Below are 21,077 nucleotides of genomic sequence, written 5' to 3'. Positions count from 1 at the left end.
CCAGGATGACAGTGAAACTGTAGAACATCACAGCCAAAGAGTAGTTCTTAAAAGGCTGAATGAGAATCAAGATGAATAGGACATAGTTCATGTCCTCAAGATGCTTATAGCTTAGGGTAGATGACACTTGTTAAAAATGTTGTTGCAGTGATTTCTACTAGTCTTTGCTTTGTAACAAACTAACTCAGGTTTGAAAAACTATTATTTCTCATGATTTTATGGATTGACTGGGTAGTTTTGCTAGTCTTGCTTAGGGTCATACAACTTCATTTAGCTGGTGCGTTGGCTGGGGACTGGGCTTGACTGGGTCTCTCTTTCCATGTGGTTTCCAACTTAGGCTTCTTCACAGCATGGTGGTCTTAGGGCAGACGTGAAAGCTGGAAGACCTCTTTTAAGGCTAAAGCTTATAAGTTACATGGTGTCACTTCTACCACATTCTGTTGTAGAAAAGCAAGCCACAGTGCCAGCCCACATTCATGGGATTAGAGAAATAGACTATATCTCTTGATGGAGGAACTGTAGAGATTTTGTGGCCATATTTAATTTTCAACATGAGTATAATTAGATCAGTGCTGTGATAAAGGTTAACAAAAGGATGCTATAGAACAGATCAGGTAGAAACTTAGCTTGGGGGAGGAGTCGGGGAAGGCTTCTCAGAGAGGATAATGCTTCAGTTAAACCCTTTAAAGGAAAGCTTTATGTGATAGTGTAGTTATTAAAAACACAGGTATTTTTCTTTATAAAATGTTTATGACAACTCACATCAAAATCTGAGAATTTTCCATAAGTTCAGAACATGTTGCATTTTCTCTGCTTCACTTCCCTGGTGTAGGAATCTTACACCCTTTAGCTCTTAGCCAAAGATACTCTTTAAATGTTGGTTGGGGTACATTGATGAGATAGTACTGCTGAGGCAGAAAGTTCAGTTAGAGGATTTTTTAAGCTTTTTAACCTTCATAGAGTTTTCTTCTTGAAAAATCCAGCTGACATTATTTTGGTTGAGAAAAGTTGCCAGGCTTTATTAAAGTAGTTAGCAGATACAGAAGTCACTCTTTCTCACTTAGTAATGCCTAGACTAATCTTCTGACTCAGTTTCTGAAATTGTATTGGAGTCAGTTGATCTTGTCCTCTAAAATGCAGATCTTTTTTTTTTTTTTTGCGGTACACGGGCCTCTCACTGTTGTGGCCTCTCCCGTTGTGGAGCATGGACTCCGGACGCGCAGGCTCAGCGGCCATGGCTCACGGGCTCAGCCGCTCTGCAGCATGTGGGATCCTCCCGGACTGGGGCACGAACCCATGTCCCCTGCATCAGCAGTCGGACCAACCACTGCGCCACCAGGGAAGCCCCCAAAATGCAGATCTTTTATTCAAGCAAAGTTAGTGAACCATGAACACAGAGTTTAATTAAGGGGATCAGACTGGTGGCGGGGGAGACACTTAAGTAAATATGTCATCATGACAAAATGCATCAATTGCTGGAATATAGATATGAGCAGAATTATATGAGAACATAATTGTTGCCTGAAGAAGAAAAGAAAGGTTTTCATAGAGTAGGTAACAGTTCGGCAGAGCATTAAAGAGTCATTAAGAATTTCCCAAAGAAGAGAGTCTGTGACATGTGGAAAGATCAAGAGGCTTGAAAGAGCCTGGAATCGGGACCACTGCATGCAGTAGAATTGAATGTGCTTGCTTTTCTTTTTCTCCCAAGATGTGAATAGCCTTTTTGTCATTTTTTTCTGTAATTATAAAAATAATATATGCTTAATTTAGAAAACTCAGACAATAAGAAAAGTAAGTAAAACCTAGCCATAATCCCATTATTTAGCAAAACATTCATAAGTATTTTGGGTCCTTCTTCAATTGACATTTTTTTTGGGTTTTTTTGGCTGTGTTGGGCCTTCGTTGGTGCGCAGGGGCTTTCTCGAGTTGCGACGAGCAGGGGCTACTGTTCGTTGTGGTGCGCAGGCTTCTCATTGCGGTGGCTTCTCTTGTTGTGGAGCACGGGCTCTAGGCGCGCAGGCTTCAGTAGTTGCAGCACGTGGATTCAGTAGTTGCAGCACGCAGGCTTCAGTAGTTTGCGGCACATGGGCTCAGTAGTTGTGTCGTGCGGGCTCTAGGGCGTACAGGCTCAGTAGTTGTGGTGCATGGGCTTAGTTGCTCCGTGGCATGTGGGATCTTCCTGGACCAGGGATCGAACCCATGTCCTCTGCATTGGCAGGCAGATTCTTAACCACTGAGCCACCAGGGAAGTCCCAGTTGACTTTTTTTTTTTTTTTTTTTTTTTTTGTGGTACGCGGGCCTCTCACTGCTGTGGCCTGTCCCGTTGTGGAGCACAGGCTCCGGACACGCAGGCTCAGCGGCCGTGGCTCACGGGCCCAGCTGCTCCGCGGCACGTGGGATCTTCCCGGACCGGGGCACGAACCCGTGTCCCCTGCATCGGCAGGCGGACTCTCAACCACTGTGCCACCAGGGAAGCCCCCAGTTGACTTTTAAAGATGAATTCACAAGGTTCTGTTCCTTTCCCTTTTTAAATTAATGTTAATAATTCCTAACGGTAATTTTAGTTTGTTTTTCTGGTCCTTCTTTTATATAGTAAGATAAAGAGATGGATTTTCAGAACAACTGTGGTTTATAAATGAGGCACAAAGTGATTTATCAAAGATCACAGAAAGAATCTGTGAGTGCCTTTGAGATTAGCTACTATGCTTTCCAGTATGCAAATTGGGCTTCTGATTTTTTGGTGCCTTGCTTTTTTGTTTTTAATTTTTATTTATTTTATTTTTAGCTATATTGGGTCTTCGTTGCTGCACACGGGCTTTTCTCTGGTTGCGGTGAGTGGGGGCTACTCTTTTTTTTTTTTTTTTTTTTTTGCAGTACGCGGGCCTCTCACTGTTGTGGCCTCTCCCGTTGCAGAGCACAGGCTCTGGACGCGCAGGCTCAGCGGCCATGGCTCATGGGCCCAGCCGCTTCGCGGCATGTGGGATCTTCCCAGACCAGGGCACGAACCCGTGTCCCCTGCATCGGCAGGCGGACTCTCAACCACTGCGCCACCAGGGAAGCCCTGGGGGCTACTCTTTGTTGCGGTGCGCAGGCTTCTCATTGCAGTGGCTTCTCTTGTTGTGAAGCACGGGCTCTAGGCGTGTGGGTTTCAGTAGTTTGGCACGTGGGCTCAGTAGTCGTGGTTCGCGGACTCTAGAGTGCAGGCTCCTTAGTTGTGGCACACGGGCTTAGTTGCCCCACGGCATGTGGGATCTTCCAGACCAGGGCTCAAACCCGTGTCCCTTGCATTGGCAGGCGGATTCTTAACCACTGCGCCACCAGGGAAGCCCTGTGCCTTGCTTTCTGATAAGACGAGATTTATATACTTGTTTTGAAATGGTTCAGCTCTTACTCTGAAACTGAGTAAAATTACTTAGTTTGAACCATTTTCATTTGTATTTTCACTGCAGTATGACACAAGTAGTGGGAACTGTAGATCATCAGGAATTTATCTTTAATTTTCTGATTGTGGATTTTTCTAGCACACACTTTCATTTCCTAAGCATGCTTTCTTGAAGACATAAAATCTCTACTGTAAAAGCATCTCAGACTGCCTAAAGTAGCTTTTTATAACTGGTAAATCAAGTAGAGCCTAGTTGGTATTGTTGCAGTGAAGGGAAACAGGAGCTATAAAGTTAGAAGCAGAAAATTAAGACCAGGAAATGACTGGCTATTGCCTTTGGAACATTTTGTCCTTTGATTCCATAAATGCAGTTTTGCTCTCAAGGAAATGGGCTTGTAGCCAATTCTACCATTCAAATTGTTACCTTTATTTGATATTATTTAGAAAGGACAGATGTTATTCCAGTAATGCTTCTTTTGCACATAAATAGTGGGTGTGTTCTTAGTTTTCTTTGGACCAAGGAAAGTGGAAGAACTACTTTTTTAAAAGTTATTATTTGTTGTTTTTTTTTTTTTTTTTTTTTTTTGCGGTATGCAGGCCTCTCACCGTTGTGGTCTCTCCCGTTGCGGAGCACAGGCTCCGGACGCGCAGGCTCAGCAGCCATGGCTCACGCTCCGTGGCATGTGGGATCTTCCCGGACCGGGGCACGAACCCGTGTCCCCTGCATCGGCAGGCAGACTCTCAACCGCTGCGCGGTTAAGCCCATTATTTGGGCTTAATAAAGGGAAGCCCATTATTTGTTTTTTTCACTTCACCTCCCGTAGGTGGACCAGAGTTTATTTAGAAATAGTTGAAAGTTGGGTAGGGAGATATTAGTTGGATGCTTACTAGTTGGCAGGTAATGTGATGTGAGAAGTGAGACAATCCCTATAAAAATCACGATTCAGTGCCTGCCTATAATGTAAATAATAAGTGTCCAATGATCATATTACTGAATCATTGAACCATGACAGTCTTGTGAGATAGGTATTAACATTCTCATTTTATTTATTTATTTGGCTGCACTGGGTCTTCGTTGCTGAGTGCGGGCTTTCTCTAGTTGCAGCGAGCAGGGGCTACTCTTCATTGCAGTGCGCGGACTTCTCGTTGAGGTCGCTTCTCTTGTTGCGGAGCACGGGTTCTGGGCACGTGAGCTTCAGTAGTCGCAGCACGTGGGCTCAGTAGTTGTGGCATGTGGGCTTCAGTAGTTGTGGCAAACGGGCTTAACTGCTCCACGGCATGTGGGAATCTTCCCAGACCGGGGATCGAACCTGTGTCCCCTGCATTGGCAGGCGGATTTTTTAATCACTGTGTCACCGGGGAAGTCCAACATTCTCATTTTAGAGATGAGACAGTTGTGGCTTCTAGAGGTTAATTTGTCCATAGCCAATAGAGTTAGTGTTAGAGGCATGTCCCCAACTCAGATCTGTCTTATTGTGGAGCCCAAGTAGGACTACTAAGTACAGTTGTGTAAGCTACACGTGCAATCCCAGGGGGGTGCTGTTCACATAGCCTGTGATGTGAATGGTGCCCCCTGGAGTTGTGCCACAAGCCAACTCTTGTTCCAGTTGTGTTTTTTGTTTTTGATTTGTTTACCACTACTCTACTTTGTAAGTAGAATTATGAATAAATCATTCACTGAATAGTCTCTGTCCTTGCAAACATTCATGTCTGTGTTTGGCTATTTAATCCTCTTTTTCTTCTCAATTCAGGAGTATTTTAAAGAACTCTCCCTTCCTCTTCTTAAAGATTACATGGAGATGAACACAAATCTAAATATGATTCTTAGTTGTATTATCTGTACATATCGGCTTTGCTTTTTTATTTTTATATTTGGGCTAAATTAAGTTAGAAGTCTTTTTTGGGTTTCAAAATAAAGATAATTGTTTGCGTTTTGTAGCATGCTATTTGGTCCTGCCCAGTATTCTTATGGTAAATGTTAAACTTTAATGACACTTATAAAATGTTCAGGTTTAATGATACTTTAATGACACTCATAATAGGAAATAGTATTTGTTTTTGTTTTATTTTTAAGTCGTTAACAAAGCTAAAATCTTTCAGATTTCCTTTTCTAGCACTAAACCAAAATCTGTAGAACACCCAATATCCAAATTGGATAAAAGAATACTTTGGCTTTTATTCTTGGCATTTATAAAATTCAGTTCATTAAACATGTATTGTAGATATACTCTGTACCCTCAGCTACCCGAAGCTTTGGGAATATAAAGATAATTGAAGAAACAGTCTCTGCTATCTAATAATGCCCAGTCTGGCTGAAGAGGCCCACTAAGCAAATATTCTCTAAAACAAGTAGCAATGCTGGAATAAACAAGTATACTAATATTTTGATAGCACTCTCTAAGGAGGGAGTGATTAAACCGCATATATCAGGCTTAAGCTCTCTCAGAGGATTTAAGCTTGGTCTTTAAGAGTAGAAAGGCAAAGGAGAGGAAGGCTTTCCAGGAAAGGGAGCGGTCTGTGCAAAATCTAGATGTTTAAAGGTTTATGGTGTGTCTTGGGGAGTTTGAGTAGTTTGATGTGACAGATAAGAGATGGAAAAGTAAATTGGGCAGAGTTGTGAGAAACTCATAGAACATAGTAATGAATATGGGCATTATCTTATGGACATTGAGGAAACATGGGAGGGTATAAAAATAAGGCAGTGCTTGATCAGAACTAAGATTTGCACTTGTAATTTGAATGGCCATATGAATGATAAATCAGAGGGGAGTGAGAAAGAAGGCAGGGAAACTACTACCTTTCCAGTAGGTAGGCTTATGTAAAATGAAAGAGGTTCCTATGATGTTAGCTATGCAGAGAGACAGAAGGAAAAAAATGGGCAGTTGAGCAAGGAGCAGTAGGGTTTGTGAGTAGTGTGGAAATGAGAGGAGTGAAGGATGACTGTAATCCTTCATTTGGCAACTGAGTGGAAAGTAGTGCAATTCATTAATTTTTTTTTTTAAAGATACAGGAAGAGAATTAGTTAAGTTTTGACGTAAGTTTGGAGTATCTAGCTGAAGGTGTCTGTCCGTTAGACAGGGAGGGGTTGTAGATGTATATTAGGGATTGTTTATGTATCATTGGGATTGGATGAAATGGCACAGGAAAATCTGTAAAATGAAGTTATTGCCAAAAACAGAATCCTGGACGAACACCTTTTGAGGGGCATGTAGAGAAAAGGAACAGTTGTGTTCTCAAATTGCATCTTTCATAGAAACCACATTTTTTTTCTATTAAAAAAATAGCCTTTTTTAAAAGAGCAGTTTTAGATTCACAGCAAAATTGAGAGGAAGGTACAGAGATTTCCCATATAACCTTTGCCCCAACACATGCATAGCCTCTCCCGCTATGAATATCCCCTTCCAAGTTTAAGTCTATTGAGGTAAAATTTACACACAGTAAAATACAGCCCTTTTAGGTATGCAGTTCTATGAACTTTAATGAAGTAAACTCTTACGTAATCACCACGACCACCACAGTCAAGATACAGAATATTTTCATTACTCCAGAAAGTCCCTTTATAGTTCTTTTTAGTCATTCATCTTTCCCCTTCCCAGCCTCTGACAATCAGTGATCTGATTTCTGTCTCTATAGTTTTGCCTTTTCTGGAATGCCATGTAAATTGAATCATACAGTATATAGCCTTTTGTGTCCACTTCTTTTACTTAGAATAATGCTTTTGAGATTTATCCATGTTATGTTAGTATCAGTGGCAGTTTGTTTATCCATTCACCAGCTGATAAACATTTACTTTGTATTCAGTTTTTGGCAATTATGAATAATGCTGCTATAAACATTCACAGACAGGTCTTTGTATAGACATGTATTTTTATTTTTCTTGGGTAAACACCTAGGAGTGAGTCATAGATAAGTGTATGTTTAACTTTATAAAATTTACATAAAGTGACTACCATTTTGTATTCCCACCAGCAGTGTAAGAGAGTTTTTCAGTTGCTCCACATTCTTGCCAGCGCTTGGTATTTTCAGGATTGTTTTGTTTTTAATTTTCATTCTTATAGGTGTATAGCAGGCATCCTATAGTGGTGTCAGTTTCCCTAATGGTTAATGATACTGAGTTTCTTTCAAATGCTTATTTGCATTGTCTTCTTGCGTGAAATGCCCTTTATTTAAATTGGGTTGCTTGTTTTATTATTGAGTTATAAGAATTCTGTGGATATTTTGGATATAATTCCTTCATCAGACATATGATTTGTAAATATTTTCTTGAAGTCTGTGGCTTGTCTTTTCATTCTGTGAACAGTGTCTTCCAAGCAGCAGTTTCTAGTTTAATAAAGTGCGTTTCATTTTTTTCTTTTATGCATACTTTTCATGTCCTAAGAAATCTTTGTGTCCCAGAATTACAAAGATTTTTTCCTGTGTTTTCTTCTGTAAATATTATAGTTTTAGGATTTACATTTAGATCTGCAGTCCATTTTGCATTAATTTTGTATGTGACATAAAGAGATTGATGTTTTTGCATATGTATGATGTCAAGTTAATTGTTCCACCACCATTTGTTTTATTTTATTACCTTTCTCTGTTGAATTATCTGGCCAACTTTGTTGAAACCAATTGGCCATGTATGTGTGGGTCTATTTCTGGATTCTATTTTGTTTCCTTGTTGTGTATTATCTGTCCTTTCACTAATACCGTGTCTTGATTACTTTACCTGCAACTACATTTATTTTAGAGATCATCGTGGTATCTGTTAGGAATGCTGTTGGCAGCAAGGAACAGAAAGCCCTGCTAATAATGAGTTTATTTTTGTTATGACAAGAAGTCAGACAAGCAGTTGCTGATTTAAGCTGTTCATTTATACGAGGGGTTAACAAACTATAGCCTGCTGGCCTAATCTGGCCTGCCACTTGTTTTGTAAATCACCTGTGGAAGTTCTTGAAAATGCATATGCCAAGGCTTTATCTCTGAGACTGATTTAGTTGCTAGGGTAGGAGGTGAGGGGATAGAGGGAGGATCAGGTATTTTAATTTTAACATGCTCCCTGGTGATATTGGTAATTGTGTTGTTTAGTCATGGTTAAGAACCATTAATCTAAGGTTGGTTCTTAGAGTGTGGTCTCCAGACTAGCAGCATCATCATCTCCTGGAAACTTTTTAAAAATTCAAATTATCAGGCCCATCCCAGCCTTACTGAATGGGAATTCTTGTTAGGGCCCAACAGATTGTGTTTCAACGAGTTCACCAGGTGATTCTTAGGCATGCCAAAGCTTGAGAACCTTGAAAAGCATTGCTGAGTGTTTCCCAGATAAGCCTAGGGAAGATTAATTGACTGTCTTTTAAAAAACAAAAAACTTAATTGAGATAAGTATTAAATTATGTGACAGATAGTTAAGTATGAAATTGGATTGAAGGTGCACAAATGATCTAACATGGTAAGTGCTGAGTACTGTATTGGACCTAATTATTCAAAGCATAAGTTAGGTTGCTATTTTTAAGCAGCTTTTAAAAATCATTTTTGTGTGTGTGCATTACTTTTTCCTACCCTTTAAGGAAGAGTTAAGGAAATAGAAGGCAGTTCGTACGTTTACAGACTTTATAAACAAGGGAAGAATGCAGATAAACATGTATAAACACAAAAGGCAAACATATAAACATGTTTCTTTCAGGGTTTGTAAATATATTACAGTGGAGGTAGTCTATCCAAAAGAAAACTTGAGTTTATTTAGCCTATATACCAAAGAAAAAACAGTACCTCATAGCATGTAAAATGTCTTCAGTTTAGTTTGCTCTTTAATGGTAACCTTCCCAGTTATAATTACTAATTGCTTAAACATGGAGTCTAATATCTTTTCTTCATCTGTTTTTAGGGAGCTGTAAATATCCTACTTATGTTATTTCTCCTTCCACTTGGACAATGGTTTAGATTCAGTTAGGCTATCTTTTATTTCCTGCAGGTGATTCCTGCAGTATTTCTTGTCCAGTTCTGAAAAAATAAGAGGTTAATTAGAACTAAGCTCTAGTTTGTTTTCTAGGTGCTTTCAAAAACTTTTGAAAGGAGAACTTCTGAAAAAAGAAATTTGATTACACTTGTGATGTATAGGATCAGTCATAACAAAGAGTTAAACTTATTTGACTGAATTGTAGTTCCAATAGCAGTAACTCTGAATATAAAAGGAAGTTCACAAAAACAGATGCTGTCATTGAAACCAGAGACTGAACACCTCTCCGGCCCTTATTTCCAAGGCAAGAATAGCTGACATGTTAGAATTTCCTTGGGAAAATGAAGCAAAAAAGACTTAAGACTGTTTCTCAATCATAGTTTACAGCCAAAGGGACTTGAATTTTATAGAGTTACAAAAGATGTTTGAACTGGGTTCCTTAGTAGTCCAGAGTACCTCTGTTATTGGAATTTTGCTTCTTAACTGTGTCTTAATTTTACTGGGAAGACCTCATTGTCTTTAACAATCTCATAGCCCCACCCATTTTAACTTTTTGTCAGGTTTTAGTCTTCAGAAACCCTCCTAAATTAGCACACTTTTTTTTCATCATGATTTCCTTTTCGTAAATTAATTCTCTTGTTAATTTTTCTAGTATTTCTTGAATAAGCATTTGGTGACAATACTGGGTTTTGTCACTTGTGGTTTTCCTTAGCGTTGGGCACCTGATTCTCCACCTGATTCTGCACTTGTTTACTTCCTTGTTGAGCAACTAATAATAAACCATCATGACTCTAGAAAAATACTTGACGTTGAAAAGGGTTCTGTTCCTCAGGGTCATTTTATACGTACATCTCCCCAGCTTTATTCTAATGTCTCAGAACTTTAAGAACTATTTATGTCAGTGAAGTCTCCCTCAGAAATACAGGAGACTTAACTTATAGCAAGGGTGGTAAAAATGCATGTGATGATTTACTACCTAATAAGTATGTTTCTACTGATAATTTTCGGGAGCAAACACATTTTCCCTTTTCCTTAAGCATAAGAGAAGCTTCTCCTCTTTTTTAAAATTAATTAACTTTTGGCTGTGTTGGGTCTTTGTTGCTGCGCGTGGGCTTTCTCTAGTTGTGGCGAGCAGCGGGGCTACTCTTCGTTTTGGTGTGCGAGCTTCTCATTGTGGTGGCTTCTCTTGTTGTGGAGCATGGGCTCTAGGCGCGCGGGCTTCAGTAGTTGTGGCACGCAGGCTCAGTAGTTGTGGCTTGCGGGCTCTAGAGCACAGGCTCAGTAGTTGTGGCGCATGGGCTTAGTTGCTCCGCGGCATGTGGGATCTTCCTGGACCAGGGCTCAAACCCGTGTCCCCTCCATTGACAGGTGGATTCTTAACCACTGCGCCACCAGGCAAGTCCGAGAAGCTTCTCCTCTTAACAAGCTTTATTTCTCATCATACAAGTAAAATTACAAATATTTTAGTTGTTAATTAGTTTAGGACACTGTAGAAAACTTTTAATAAAATTGACAGACTATCACATATATTTCTGGGTATTGGTCTCAAATTCACTATACACTTTTTCATGAAAAGCTGTATGAATTAAGAGAGCAGCTGCAGCTCTTATTTATTATAGATCTTGATTTATTCTGTTTTTTAAAGACATTCAGAAGATATCTGTATATCAAAAGAATTGCTGATGATTTTCTCTAGATGTGGACCCATTTAAATCAGTACTGGCCTCTCTCATTTTGTTGATTGCATATATTTGTGACCCTTAGATTATAGGGAATGGAAGTGAACAGCAGCTGCAAAAAGAGCTAGCAGATGTGCTGATGGATCCTCCAATGGACGACCAGCCAGGGGACAAGGAGCTTGTGGAAAGGTCACAATTGGATGGCGAAGGAGATGGGCCTCTTTCTAATCAACTCTCAGCTTCATCCACCATTAACCCTGTGTCATTAGTAGGGCTCCAGAAACCAGAGATGAGCCTGCCAGTGAAACCTGGACAAGGAGGTTAGGATTGCTGCATTGCTTGCATAACTGAAGGTTATTGTTTTTAATATTTGAGTGTCCATTCTGTACTAGGTTTGATTCAAAGCGAGCAAAACCCATTATCTATGTTCTCTAGAATCTTCAGATTGTAGATTTAGGGGGATGTGAGAAGAGTAAATGTATATACTATTCTGATTTCCCTTTAAATGTATGTCAGTTTAAAAAAATTTTTTATTGGGATAGAGTTGATTTACAATGTTGTTTTAGTTTCAGGTGTGCAGCAAAGTGAATCAATTATACATATACATATGTCCACTCTAAATGTGTGTCATTTATACCACAGAAAGAGAAACAGTAGCTATAAGACATTGAGGGAGTCTTAGAGTATTTAAGGATCTTTTTCCAGGAAAGAAGGAATTTGAGTATAGTGTTGGAGAAATAGAGGAATAATGCTTGGTGAAGAGATGTTTGCCCCAGGCCTTTAATAGCTTGGCGGGAATAGTTGTCAAGTTGAAAAAAGGGAGCTGAAAGACGTAGCAAGGAAGGAGAAAAAAGGCAATTATAAAGGCTTTGGGGAAAGTAGGGTGTTAAAACTGTAGATGTTTATTGGGAAAGGGAAAGCAAGGGGACTGAGAGAACATGATAGAGTAGCTACAATGATGAATGAGAAAAATAATTATAACAGAGCAGATCAGAAAGAAGACAGAGATAGGATTTTTCAGGGTGGTAAAATACTAAATGTATTTTTGATCTAAATGTAAATTATAAAGTCAAAACAAATTAGAGGAGTCAGAAAGGTAAATCAGATCTGAGTCTCAGGTCACCGTTTAGATTTGGGATTGAGACTACAGCCATGCCTAAAATTTTTAGTGTTGGTGACAGAGTTCTGGTGTGAGATTTCTGGCTTTAATGGGCATTTCTTCTGGGGCAATGGCATATTCTCTTATTAGTATTTAATTTTAGAACCTAAATGTAACTTGTAGATTTTTACTTGGTATTCATGTCAACAAAATATCAAAGTGGAAATAATCACCTCCTTATTGTTTCTTTCAGATTCTGAAGGGTCTAGTCCTTTCACACCAGTGGCTGATGAGGACAGTGTAGTTTTCAGCAAACTAACTTATTTAGGCTGTGCTTCAGTAAATGCTCCCAGGAGTGAAGTGGAAGCCTTAAGGATGATGTCCATCTTAAGGGGCCAGTGTCAGATTTCACTAGATGTAACCCTGTCAGTGCCGAACGTATCTGAAGGAACTGTGAGGTGAGACCAGCTTCTTGAACTGTTTGTGTTCAATAATATTTGATCAGATTTCTGACCTATAGTTTTAGAAAGAAGCAGTAGTGAACAAAATCTAATTATTTTATTCATGTTTAATTCATCTGGCACTTAGTTATCACATCTTCCAAGGATTGTGACCTTTATGAAAAACAGTCACTTGTTTGAACAGTTTTTTATACTCTTCCCCACCCCAGTTCTGTGTAGCACATTAGAAATTTAAATGTTTTGGGGATTATTGAAACATGTTGACCTAAGAGTCTGCCTAACTTTATATTTCTCATGTGCCCCCAATACAAATACTAGCTTGACACATTAGTTCAGTATGAGATTTCATGCTGACTTTGGAAGTTACAGAAACCTGTTGGTAAATATTAACTATTCCAGTACAGATCCTAAATTTTTAAGATGAGGAAACTGAGGCCCAGAAAAGTCTCTCAAAATGGCTATTGTTTATACTAACTGAAACAGATAATAGTGATTAAAGGTAGCCAGTCAGATATCTGTATTAGCGAGCTAAATACAAAACTCTAATAATGAGTTGAACAGAACTGAAATAAAATAACTTTTTCTTTATTATAAAAAATGCATACTTATTTCAGAAAAATCAGAGGACACAGACAAGCAAAAATTTAGGAAAATACTCTTTTTTTAATTTAATTTTTTTTATTGACGTATAGTTGATTTACAATGTGCCAATCTCTGCTGTACAGCAAAGTGACTCAGTTATACACATATAGACATTCTTTTTTCTTTAATATTTTTTTCCAGTATGGTTTATCACAGGATATTAAATATAGTTGCCTGTGCTACACAGTAGGACCTTGTTGTTTATTTATCCTATTATATAATAGTTTACACCTGCTAATCCCACACTCCCAGTCCTTCCCTCCCTCATCCCACTCCCCCTTGGCAACCACAAGTCTGCTCTCTATGTCTGTGAGTCTGTTCCTGTTTTGTAGATAGGTTCATTTGTGCCATATTTTAGATTAGGAAAATATTCTTAATTCTACTCTCCCGTTGGTAAATAACAGTTAACATCTTGGTTTATTAAGACCCTTTTTGTGTAGTTGTATGTGTATATGTTTGTGTATGTGTGTATATACCTACATATATGGGCAAGTATAATTATACAACTTAGAATCAACATTTTTAACAACAGTGGAATAATATAATACATACCATCTTGTAACATGCTTTCCTCACTTAGTTTTTTATATTGTGAATCTCTTTCCATATCAGTAAATATGCTGAAAAATTTTAACTTATGATGGCACATGATGGGCTATTCAGAAATAACCAATCTCTAATGTTACATATTTTAGTTGTTTTAATGAGAAAAGTACTACTAATAATAGCGAATATTAAGCTTTTATTATATGAGCATGTAAGTGCTTTACCTGTAATTTTCTTATAAATTATTTTTTAGCTAAATTTTTATGTATTTTTGTATTTCCTTAGGATCAATTCCTAGAAGGTAGACTTACTGGGTCAAAGATTTGCCCATTTTTATGGGTTTTGATACATTGCCAAATAGCCATCTAGAAATATTGATCTAGTTCATACACTTTTATCAGCAGTGTATGAGAGTATCTGTTTCTCCACCCTCAGTCATTTTGGATTTTTATGGTAGTAGAGTTGTAGCTGTATATGGTTAGCAGTAGTAGTAAGTTAATTAATTAATATTCCAGTTATCTGCATATATAATTCTTCTCTTGAGTATTTAAAGAACTATTTCACAAAGACTCACAAATAATAATTTTAATTGTATTTATTAATGTGAAACTTAATAAAATTTTTTTAGCACTCATTTTTTTTCTTGTAATAAAGTTTATTTCTTTTTCTTTGGCTGCAGTGCAGCTTGTGGGATCTTAGTTCCCTGACCAGGCCACCTCAGTGAAAGCGCTAAATCCTAACCACTGGACCATCAGGGAGCTCCTTAGCACTCATTTTTATATGAGCATTCATTTTTATGTGCTTCTTAGTCAATAGTCATTCCCCCTAACTGAAGTTATACTTTGTTCTAATATATTTTAATTCTATAAAGACATGAGAAAACTAGTTTCTCTCGCCCCATGTTTTCAGAGTCCTTATCAAAGTGCCTTTGAACTTGGATTAGGTCCCCTTCTTAGGTATTTCCATTATCGCCTGGGCTTTCCCATCAGTGGCCCTGCCCATTCAATGTTGAAATTGCATAATTTCTTTTTCAGTTTCTTTCATAGCTGTGTCATCAGTGCCCAGAATGGAGCCTGAAATGTTGTAGGTATCACATAAATATTTGTTGAATGAATACATTTTTGAATGAATGATATCCCTTTGATTTTCAGTGAATGGCATCCTTTTGATTTTATTAATGATTTTCTTTTTTTAGGTGTTAACATTTTTTACAGTCTCTCTCCCTTGTTTGCCATGAAGCAAAAGAACATGTTTCACTCTGAGAAAGCACATCACCTTTTTATTTTTTAAAATAATAAAGCAGATTAGGTCATTCTTTTAGGAGATAATGAGAAGCACAGCTTTAATGATCTATTTTGGTATTCCAATTTAGCCATTATCTTTATTTAGTTACAGACTGTATAAGAAACATTGATACTGTTTATGCTTTCCTGATTGCCTCCGTAAAACATGGGGTTATGTAGTTTTTAGTATCATGGAATTGTGTAATCAGTAACTTTAAGAATTCACATATGACTTACTTATCAAGACTTAAGATTAATATGATTAGCATACCAAAAATGGATTATATGATCTTTTTGCTAGAAAGATGAGTCTTGAATCATAATATGGATGTAGTGAAAATAGTCTACAGTCCCTCTAATCTCTTTATATCTTTTTTTCTGAACAGACTCTTAGATCCTCAGACAAACACTGAAATAGCAAACTACCCTATCTACAAAATCCTCTTCTGTGTTAGGGGGCATGATGGAACTCCTGAGAGTGACTGTTTTGCTTTCACTGAAAGTCATTACAATGCAGAGCTCTTCAGAATACATGTCTTCCGGTGTGAAATACAAGAAGCTGTAAGTACTTAAGAGGGAACTGTCTGCAAATGAAACTTCATCTGTACCCTCACTACGTTGAAATGATTATAGTATTTATTATGGTGATTTATAAGCCACATGAAATTCTCTGCTACTGTTTATTTCAGCTGGATGGGCTGAAATGTAAATAAACTAAAAGTTTGATTAACCTGAACCTCGTTGTTAAGAGTGTTGGAGGAGACCAATTGACAGCTGCTTAATTGGGTTAAATAGGCATCTTGGTTCTAGCAATGACGTATTTGCAAACCGTTCTTTTAGAGCTAAACTTGTAGAATTATTTTTATTATAATAGATACATTCAAGTAATTCCTAACAATTTTGGAAATCATCTTTCAGTTGGATTCACAACCACTTCTTTCTTTTTTATTTTTTTTATTTTTATTTTTTGCGGTACGTGGGCCTCTCCCTGTTGTGGCCTCTCCCGTTGCGGAGCACAGGCTCTGGATGCGCAGGCTCAGCGTCCATGGCTCATGGGCCCAGCTGCTCTGCGGCATGTGGGATCTTCCCAGACCGGGGCACGAACCCGTGTCCCCTGCATTGGCAGGCGGACTCTCAACCACTGCGCCACCAGGGAAGCCCCACAACCACTTCTTTTTTAAAGCCTCTTCTCTGACCATTTTTAGTGTTGCTTGCTTTATAGGTCTAATAAATTAGATAATTTGTCAAAAGAAATCAATGGAGGAAAGATGAATTACTCCCCTCAAACAACATAGGTCACCTTCAGCCTTAACAAAAGTATTTTATTCTTGTGATAACAGCCCATTTCCTAACATGTCTGGTTGTAGGTGAGCCGGATACTTTACAGTTTTGCCACTGCCTTCCGCCGTTCTGCCAAGCAGACCCCCCTCTCAGCAACTACTGCACCTCAGACTCCTGACAGTGACATCTTTACCTTCTCTGTGTCTTTAGAAATAAAAGAAGATGATGGTAAAGGTTATTTTAGGTAGGACATCTTATTTTATTCTTTTTATTTGAGTTTGTATTAACATGCTGTACTATCTGTGGATTTAGGGAAATTCTAGGTCAGATTACATAACTTTTACATTATAAAATGATTGCTTTTATGGATAGAGTTTAAAGGAAAATAAATAGGCAAATTTGTAGAGGCAAGATTTAAAGAATTTTAAACAATAAAAAAAATTCTTTCACGTAGGAAAATGTATCATGCTACCATGTTCTTTTAGATGGACTCAGAGTAACTGGCTGACTGCTGATATGAAGTATGACAGAAGCTACATCAGGTGGATCTGTAGCTAGATTTGTTTTGCTGGATTTTTTTTGTGTTTTGGTTGGTTAGTTGGTTTATTTGTTTTAATAATGTAAAGGTCTTAAGGCTGTTGAAATCAAGTTTTACCATTAAAGTTTATCTGAACACATTGGAAGGGGAGAATTGAGGTCTGTATCTGAAATCTAACCTTACATAGAAATAACTGGTTTTGGTTTTTAAGTAAAATTATGCTTGTTTGAGTAGTGAAAATAACCCTGGAATAGAAATTAAAACTTAAATTTAGTTTACTTATTGCTACCATTAACAGTGTGACCTTTTCCAAGTTTCTTTACATCTCCTGACATTAGTTTCCTTATTTATAAAATGAAGTGGCTAGACTCTAAAATCTTTTATAACTTTAAAATATTATGGTTGCAAGATGATTGACTTTTTTTTTTCTCCATAGCCCATATCACAAAATGGGTGCCACTTGGGATCATAATCAATAGTTGCATATAGAAATTTCTTTCCTCCATGACTACCTCATAAAATGAAATTCCATCAAAATATGAATGATTTCTAATATCTTGCTTTTAAATTAAAAAGCACAATGATTGGTCTGTTTGTTTGAAAAACTGATAACCTTTGCTCTCCCTCAAGAGACTTTGGAATTGTCATGCCATCTGGTGGCCAATTTAGTGTACAATGCAGCTTCAACTTTGATTTGTACAATCAAGTGTGAGGCCTTGTGCTCTATGCTTTCTTATTAGCTATATTTCTGTTCTCACAGCAACACTGTGATGTGGTGCTTTCTGCAGTATGCATTCCTGTACTGGGAAGTAGAAACTGTAATCTATAAACCTTGTAATAATTTTTTTCCTTTTTAAGAAACAGAACAGTTTGTTTAAACAGTTTTTTCCCTTTATTAAAAATATTTATGTAGATCACTTATAAACCCCAGTTATGAATAGGAAAGATTTCTAAGATCTCTCAGAAGAGAAGCACTAGGATAATTTCTCCTCCTTCTGAGATCAGGTATATTCTAAGTAGAAAGGTAACGATCACAAATATCCCTGGTCTGTTCACCTGTATAGCAAGGAAATGCTATACAGAAAACCCCTGGATGGTCATTTTTTTTTCACATTTGTTAGGGCTTTGTTATCTTTTTGTTGCATTGTTTTCCTGAATTTATAGTTACAGTAGAAAATAGTGTTGTGTGACCTAATACACTGATGAAATCATTGACAAGTATGCCTTTCTTCATCAGATTTGAACTTTTCAAATGCAGTTCCTTTCATCCAGTGATTCTGTAGTATGTCTAGGAATTTACAGAAACAGTCATTGCGGTGCCAAAAGAGTTATCAGCATGAACATTCCCCTTAACACAATAATAGCAAAATTAAAAAGTGGAAATTAAATGTTGACCAGAATAGAATGGTAAAAATACGATGCATTTCACAAAATATACACATATCAAATCGTTATGTTGTAAACCTGAAACTAATGTTGTATGTCAGTTACACCTAAAAAAAGATACAATGGTATACCCATATGACTTACCACCTATTTAAAAAATATATGTATATATAGTTAGCCATAGTACAAGATAGATTGTGGTTTCGCCATAGCATAAATATAGACCAAGTGCCGTGGCAAGAATTAATGCTCTTCTTTTCATTCCTGAAAAAGTATAATCCTATATTATTAAAATTAGAAACCTGCATTTCAGTTTAGTCCTTAGGAAAATGGAGCATTTTCATTTATATCATTCAAAACACTTCGTTCTGATCTTATTTAATCTGCAAAGTACCCCATTTGATATTGTCCTTATTTTATAGGTAAAGAAAGCCAGGGAAGATAACCTGGATGTCTGCTTCTTAATTTACACAATAGGAATTAAATGTAAAATTACTTGGTTGGATCCATTCATTCAATGATAGTGATAAGACCAGAAATACAGTCTAGACTCCCCAACATCAGTGAAGTGAACTTCCACTGCTTATACTCTCCACCCTGCTTCCTATTAATGTAGCTTTTCCTTGCCCTTCAGAGTCAGGACACCAGAGATAACTTTATTTCCACTGTTGTTTTAAATACTGCTGAGAGATGAGATTATATTAATTTATACTTAAATATCCACAGAACATAGAGACTAGTGTATCTAATATAAATTAAAATCTGAGATCTGTCCATATCCTCATAGGTGAAAATTCTGTCAGCCACAAATATTTGACAGTTTGGTATGCAGAAGTTTTTCTTGCATGTTGGTCATTTTTAGACTCTTATGCTAAGATTCTTTGATTTTCTAATCTCAGCGTTATCACATGTTCTTGAATTGGTTATTGGTGTAGTAGTGCAGATGGGATTCAAACTAATTTTATTTCTTCAGAGCCAATTTTTAGTTTGAGTAGGTACTCAGAGCTCTCATGTAGCCTTTTATATTATCTTCTAATGGTTCTATTGTTATTATCTTAAAGTTGTACAGTAATAAGGCACAATTTAGATTTGCTGTATATTGGCTGATTGTGTAGCAGATTTGTAAGCCTTTGAGAACAAAGGAGCTAGAGAAATGGTGGGTGGGAGACCAGGGGATTATTTTGGTAAACTGTCATTTAGAGAATATTTTCAACTGTTTTCTTAAGGTGATGTTTAACTGCATCATTAATGTTATTTTTATAGTTATTACACATGCTTACAGTAAGGTTATTGCTGCTTAAGGGAAGAATTAGGCAACAGCTTACTGTTGACTATATCTTCCTCATTTCTTGTTTTTTGAAAGCACCTTGTTTTGAAATTCAAAGGATCTATATAATTATCTTTTCTTCATTATATATTTAAACAAATAAGGCATGAATAATTTATTTGTAAAAAACAGTGACTAAATAGAAAGTGAAAAAAACTAACATTTTTTGAGTGCCTTGGAGCTTTATAAATATCTAATTTAATTTTCACAGCAACAAAAAAGAAAAAACTAAAGCCACGTTTTAGGGGTCATAAGAGTGGTTTTGTAGCTTTTATAAATGGTTTCTATAATGGTTTAGTGGATTACATACAGTAATGATGATATTTTCATATCAAGAGGCAGATGATGATTTTTAAATATCTGTTATGATTTGAATACCAGGCATAGAAAAGAATTAAATGTGATTCTTTTCAGTGCCTGATTTTCAAATCATAACAAAAATTGTTCTGGTGTATGTTACGAGAAAGTGCTTTGCAAAATTAATGAAACATGTTGTTCTACAGTGCAGTTCCTAAAGATAAAGACAGACAATGCTTTAAACTACGCCAAGGAATTGATAAAAAGATTGTCATCTATGTGCAACAAACAACTAATAAGGAACTTGCCATTGAAAGGTAAACATTTTTAGTAAGTTTGGCTTAAATATAAATTTTAGTTTTTGTCAGTCTAGTGGAGCAGTCATATACTGTATTCAAAAATGTATTTGCAAAATATTTTGTTCCCTGAGGAATTCTTTTGTTCATTAAAGTGAATACTTCATTCATTTTGAATTATCTCTCATAAATCTTCAGCTAATATGTTGATCTCAACTATGTGATAACACAAGGCAAACATAAAATTTGTTTATCTCAAAGAAATAAAGATGATTTTGGTAATGCTATTTTATTGATAATTTTAATATGTCCTTTTTTCTATCAAGAAGAATTTTTTTAAAGCGATCTAATTTAAACATCTTTCTGTAGTCTCTTTTCCAAATTTATATCAGTTCTTTTTTTGCAGGTGTTTTGGTCTTCTCCTTAGCCCAGGAAAAGATGTACGAAATAGTGACATGCACTTGTTAGATTTGGTAAGGATTGCTTTTTTTTTTTTTAAGTTTATACACTATTTCCTCTATAAAGGTTGTTTCACCAAATCTAAGGTTAAAGCACATTTATGAAGCAATAAACAAAGATAAGGGAATTTCCTTATTTCCTACTTGCTGTTTACTAGTCTGACCTTAGAGCTACTTAGTCTGTCTCAGTTTCTTCATCGTGTAATAGTGAATAATTCTTGTTTATCATGTAGGTTTGACGTGGGAATCAAAGGAGACATTTTGTGAGAGTTATTTGCAAACTATCATGAGCTTTATAAAAGTAGGTGGTGTTCATATTGTTGCTATTATGTGAAAACCTTTGTTTTCATAACTAAATTTATGTAGTAATTACTTACTTGACAGAAGAATTCAACATAGGTTTAGGTAGTAAATTTCCCTAGTGTCTGTACGGTTTGATATGATTTGCAAGCATTTGCTTTATGTAT

General features: G+C 36.9%; 1 protein-coding gene across 2 annotated transcripts in view; it reads left to right on the top strand.

Moving 5' to 3' along the window:
* Positions 1-21,077, top strand: part of RABGAP1 (RAB GTPase activating protein 1) — a 150,612-nt gene that overhangs the window by 31,697 nt on the left and 97,838 nt on the right. Inside the window, exons 3-8 of one of the 2 annotated variants that reach the window (XM_082842511.1) lie at positions 11,082-11,316; positions 12,349-12,553; positions 15,414-15,588; positions 16,395-16,552; positions 20,063-20,173; positions 20,559-20,625. In XM_082842511.1, the coding sequence (XP_082698637.1) occupies positions 11,082-11,316; positions 12,349-12,553; positions 15,414-15,588; positions 16,395-16,552; positions 20,063-20,173; positions 20,559-20,625 (951 nt within the window). Of the gene's footprint in view, positions 1-11,081; positions 11,317-12,348; positions 12,554-15,413; positions 15,589-16,394; positions 16,553-20,062; positions 20,174-20,558; positions 20,626-20,843; positions 20,912-21,077 lie in introns of those variants that run through there. The other variant, XM_082842512.1, reaches the window with a different exon arrangement.

Source organism: Leucopleurus acutus, assembly GCF_964270905.1.
Source record: "Leucopleurus acutus genome assembly, chromosome: 7".
Classification (NCBI taxonomy): Eukaryota; Metazoa; Chordata; class Mammalia; order Artiodactyla; family Delphinidae; genus Leucopleurus; species Leucopleurus acutus.
Note: the sequence above shows the minus strand (reverse complement) of the source record. Positions and strands in the feature narration are given on the sequence as shown.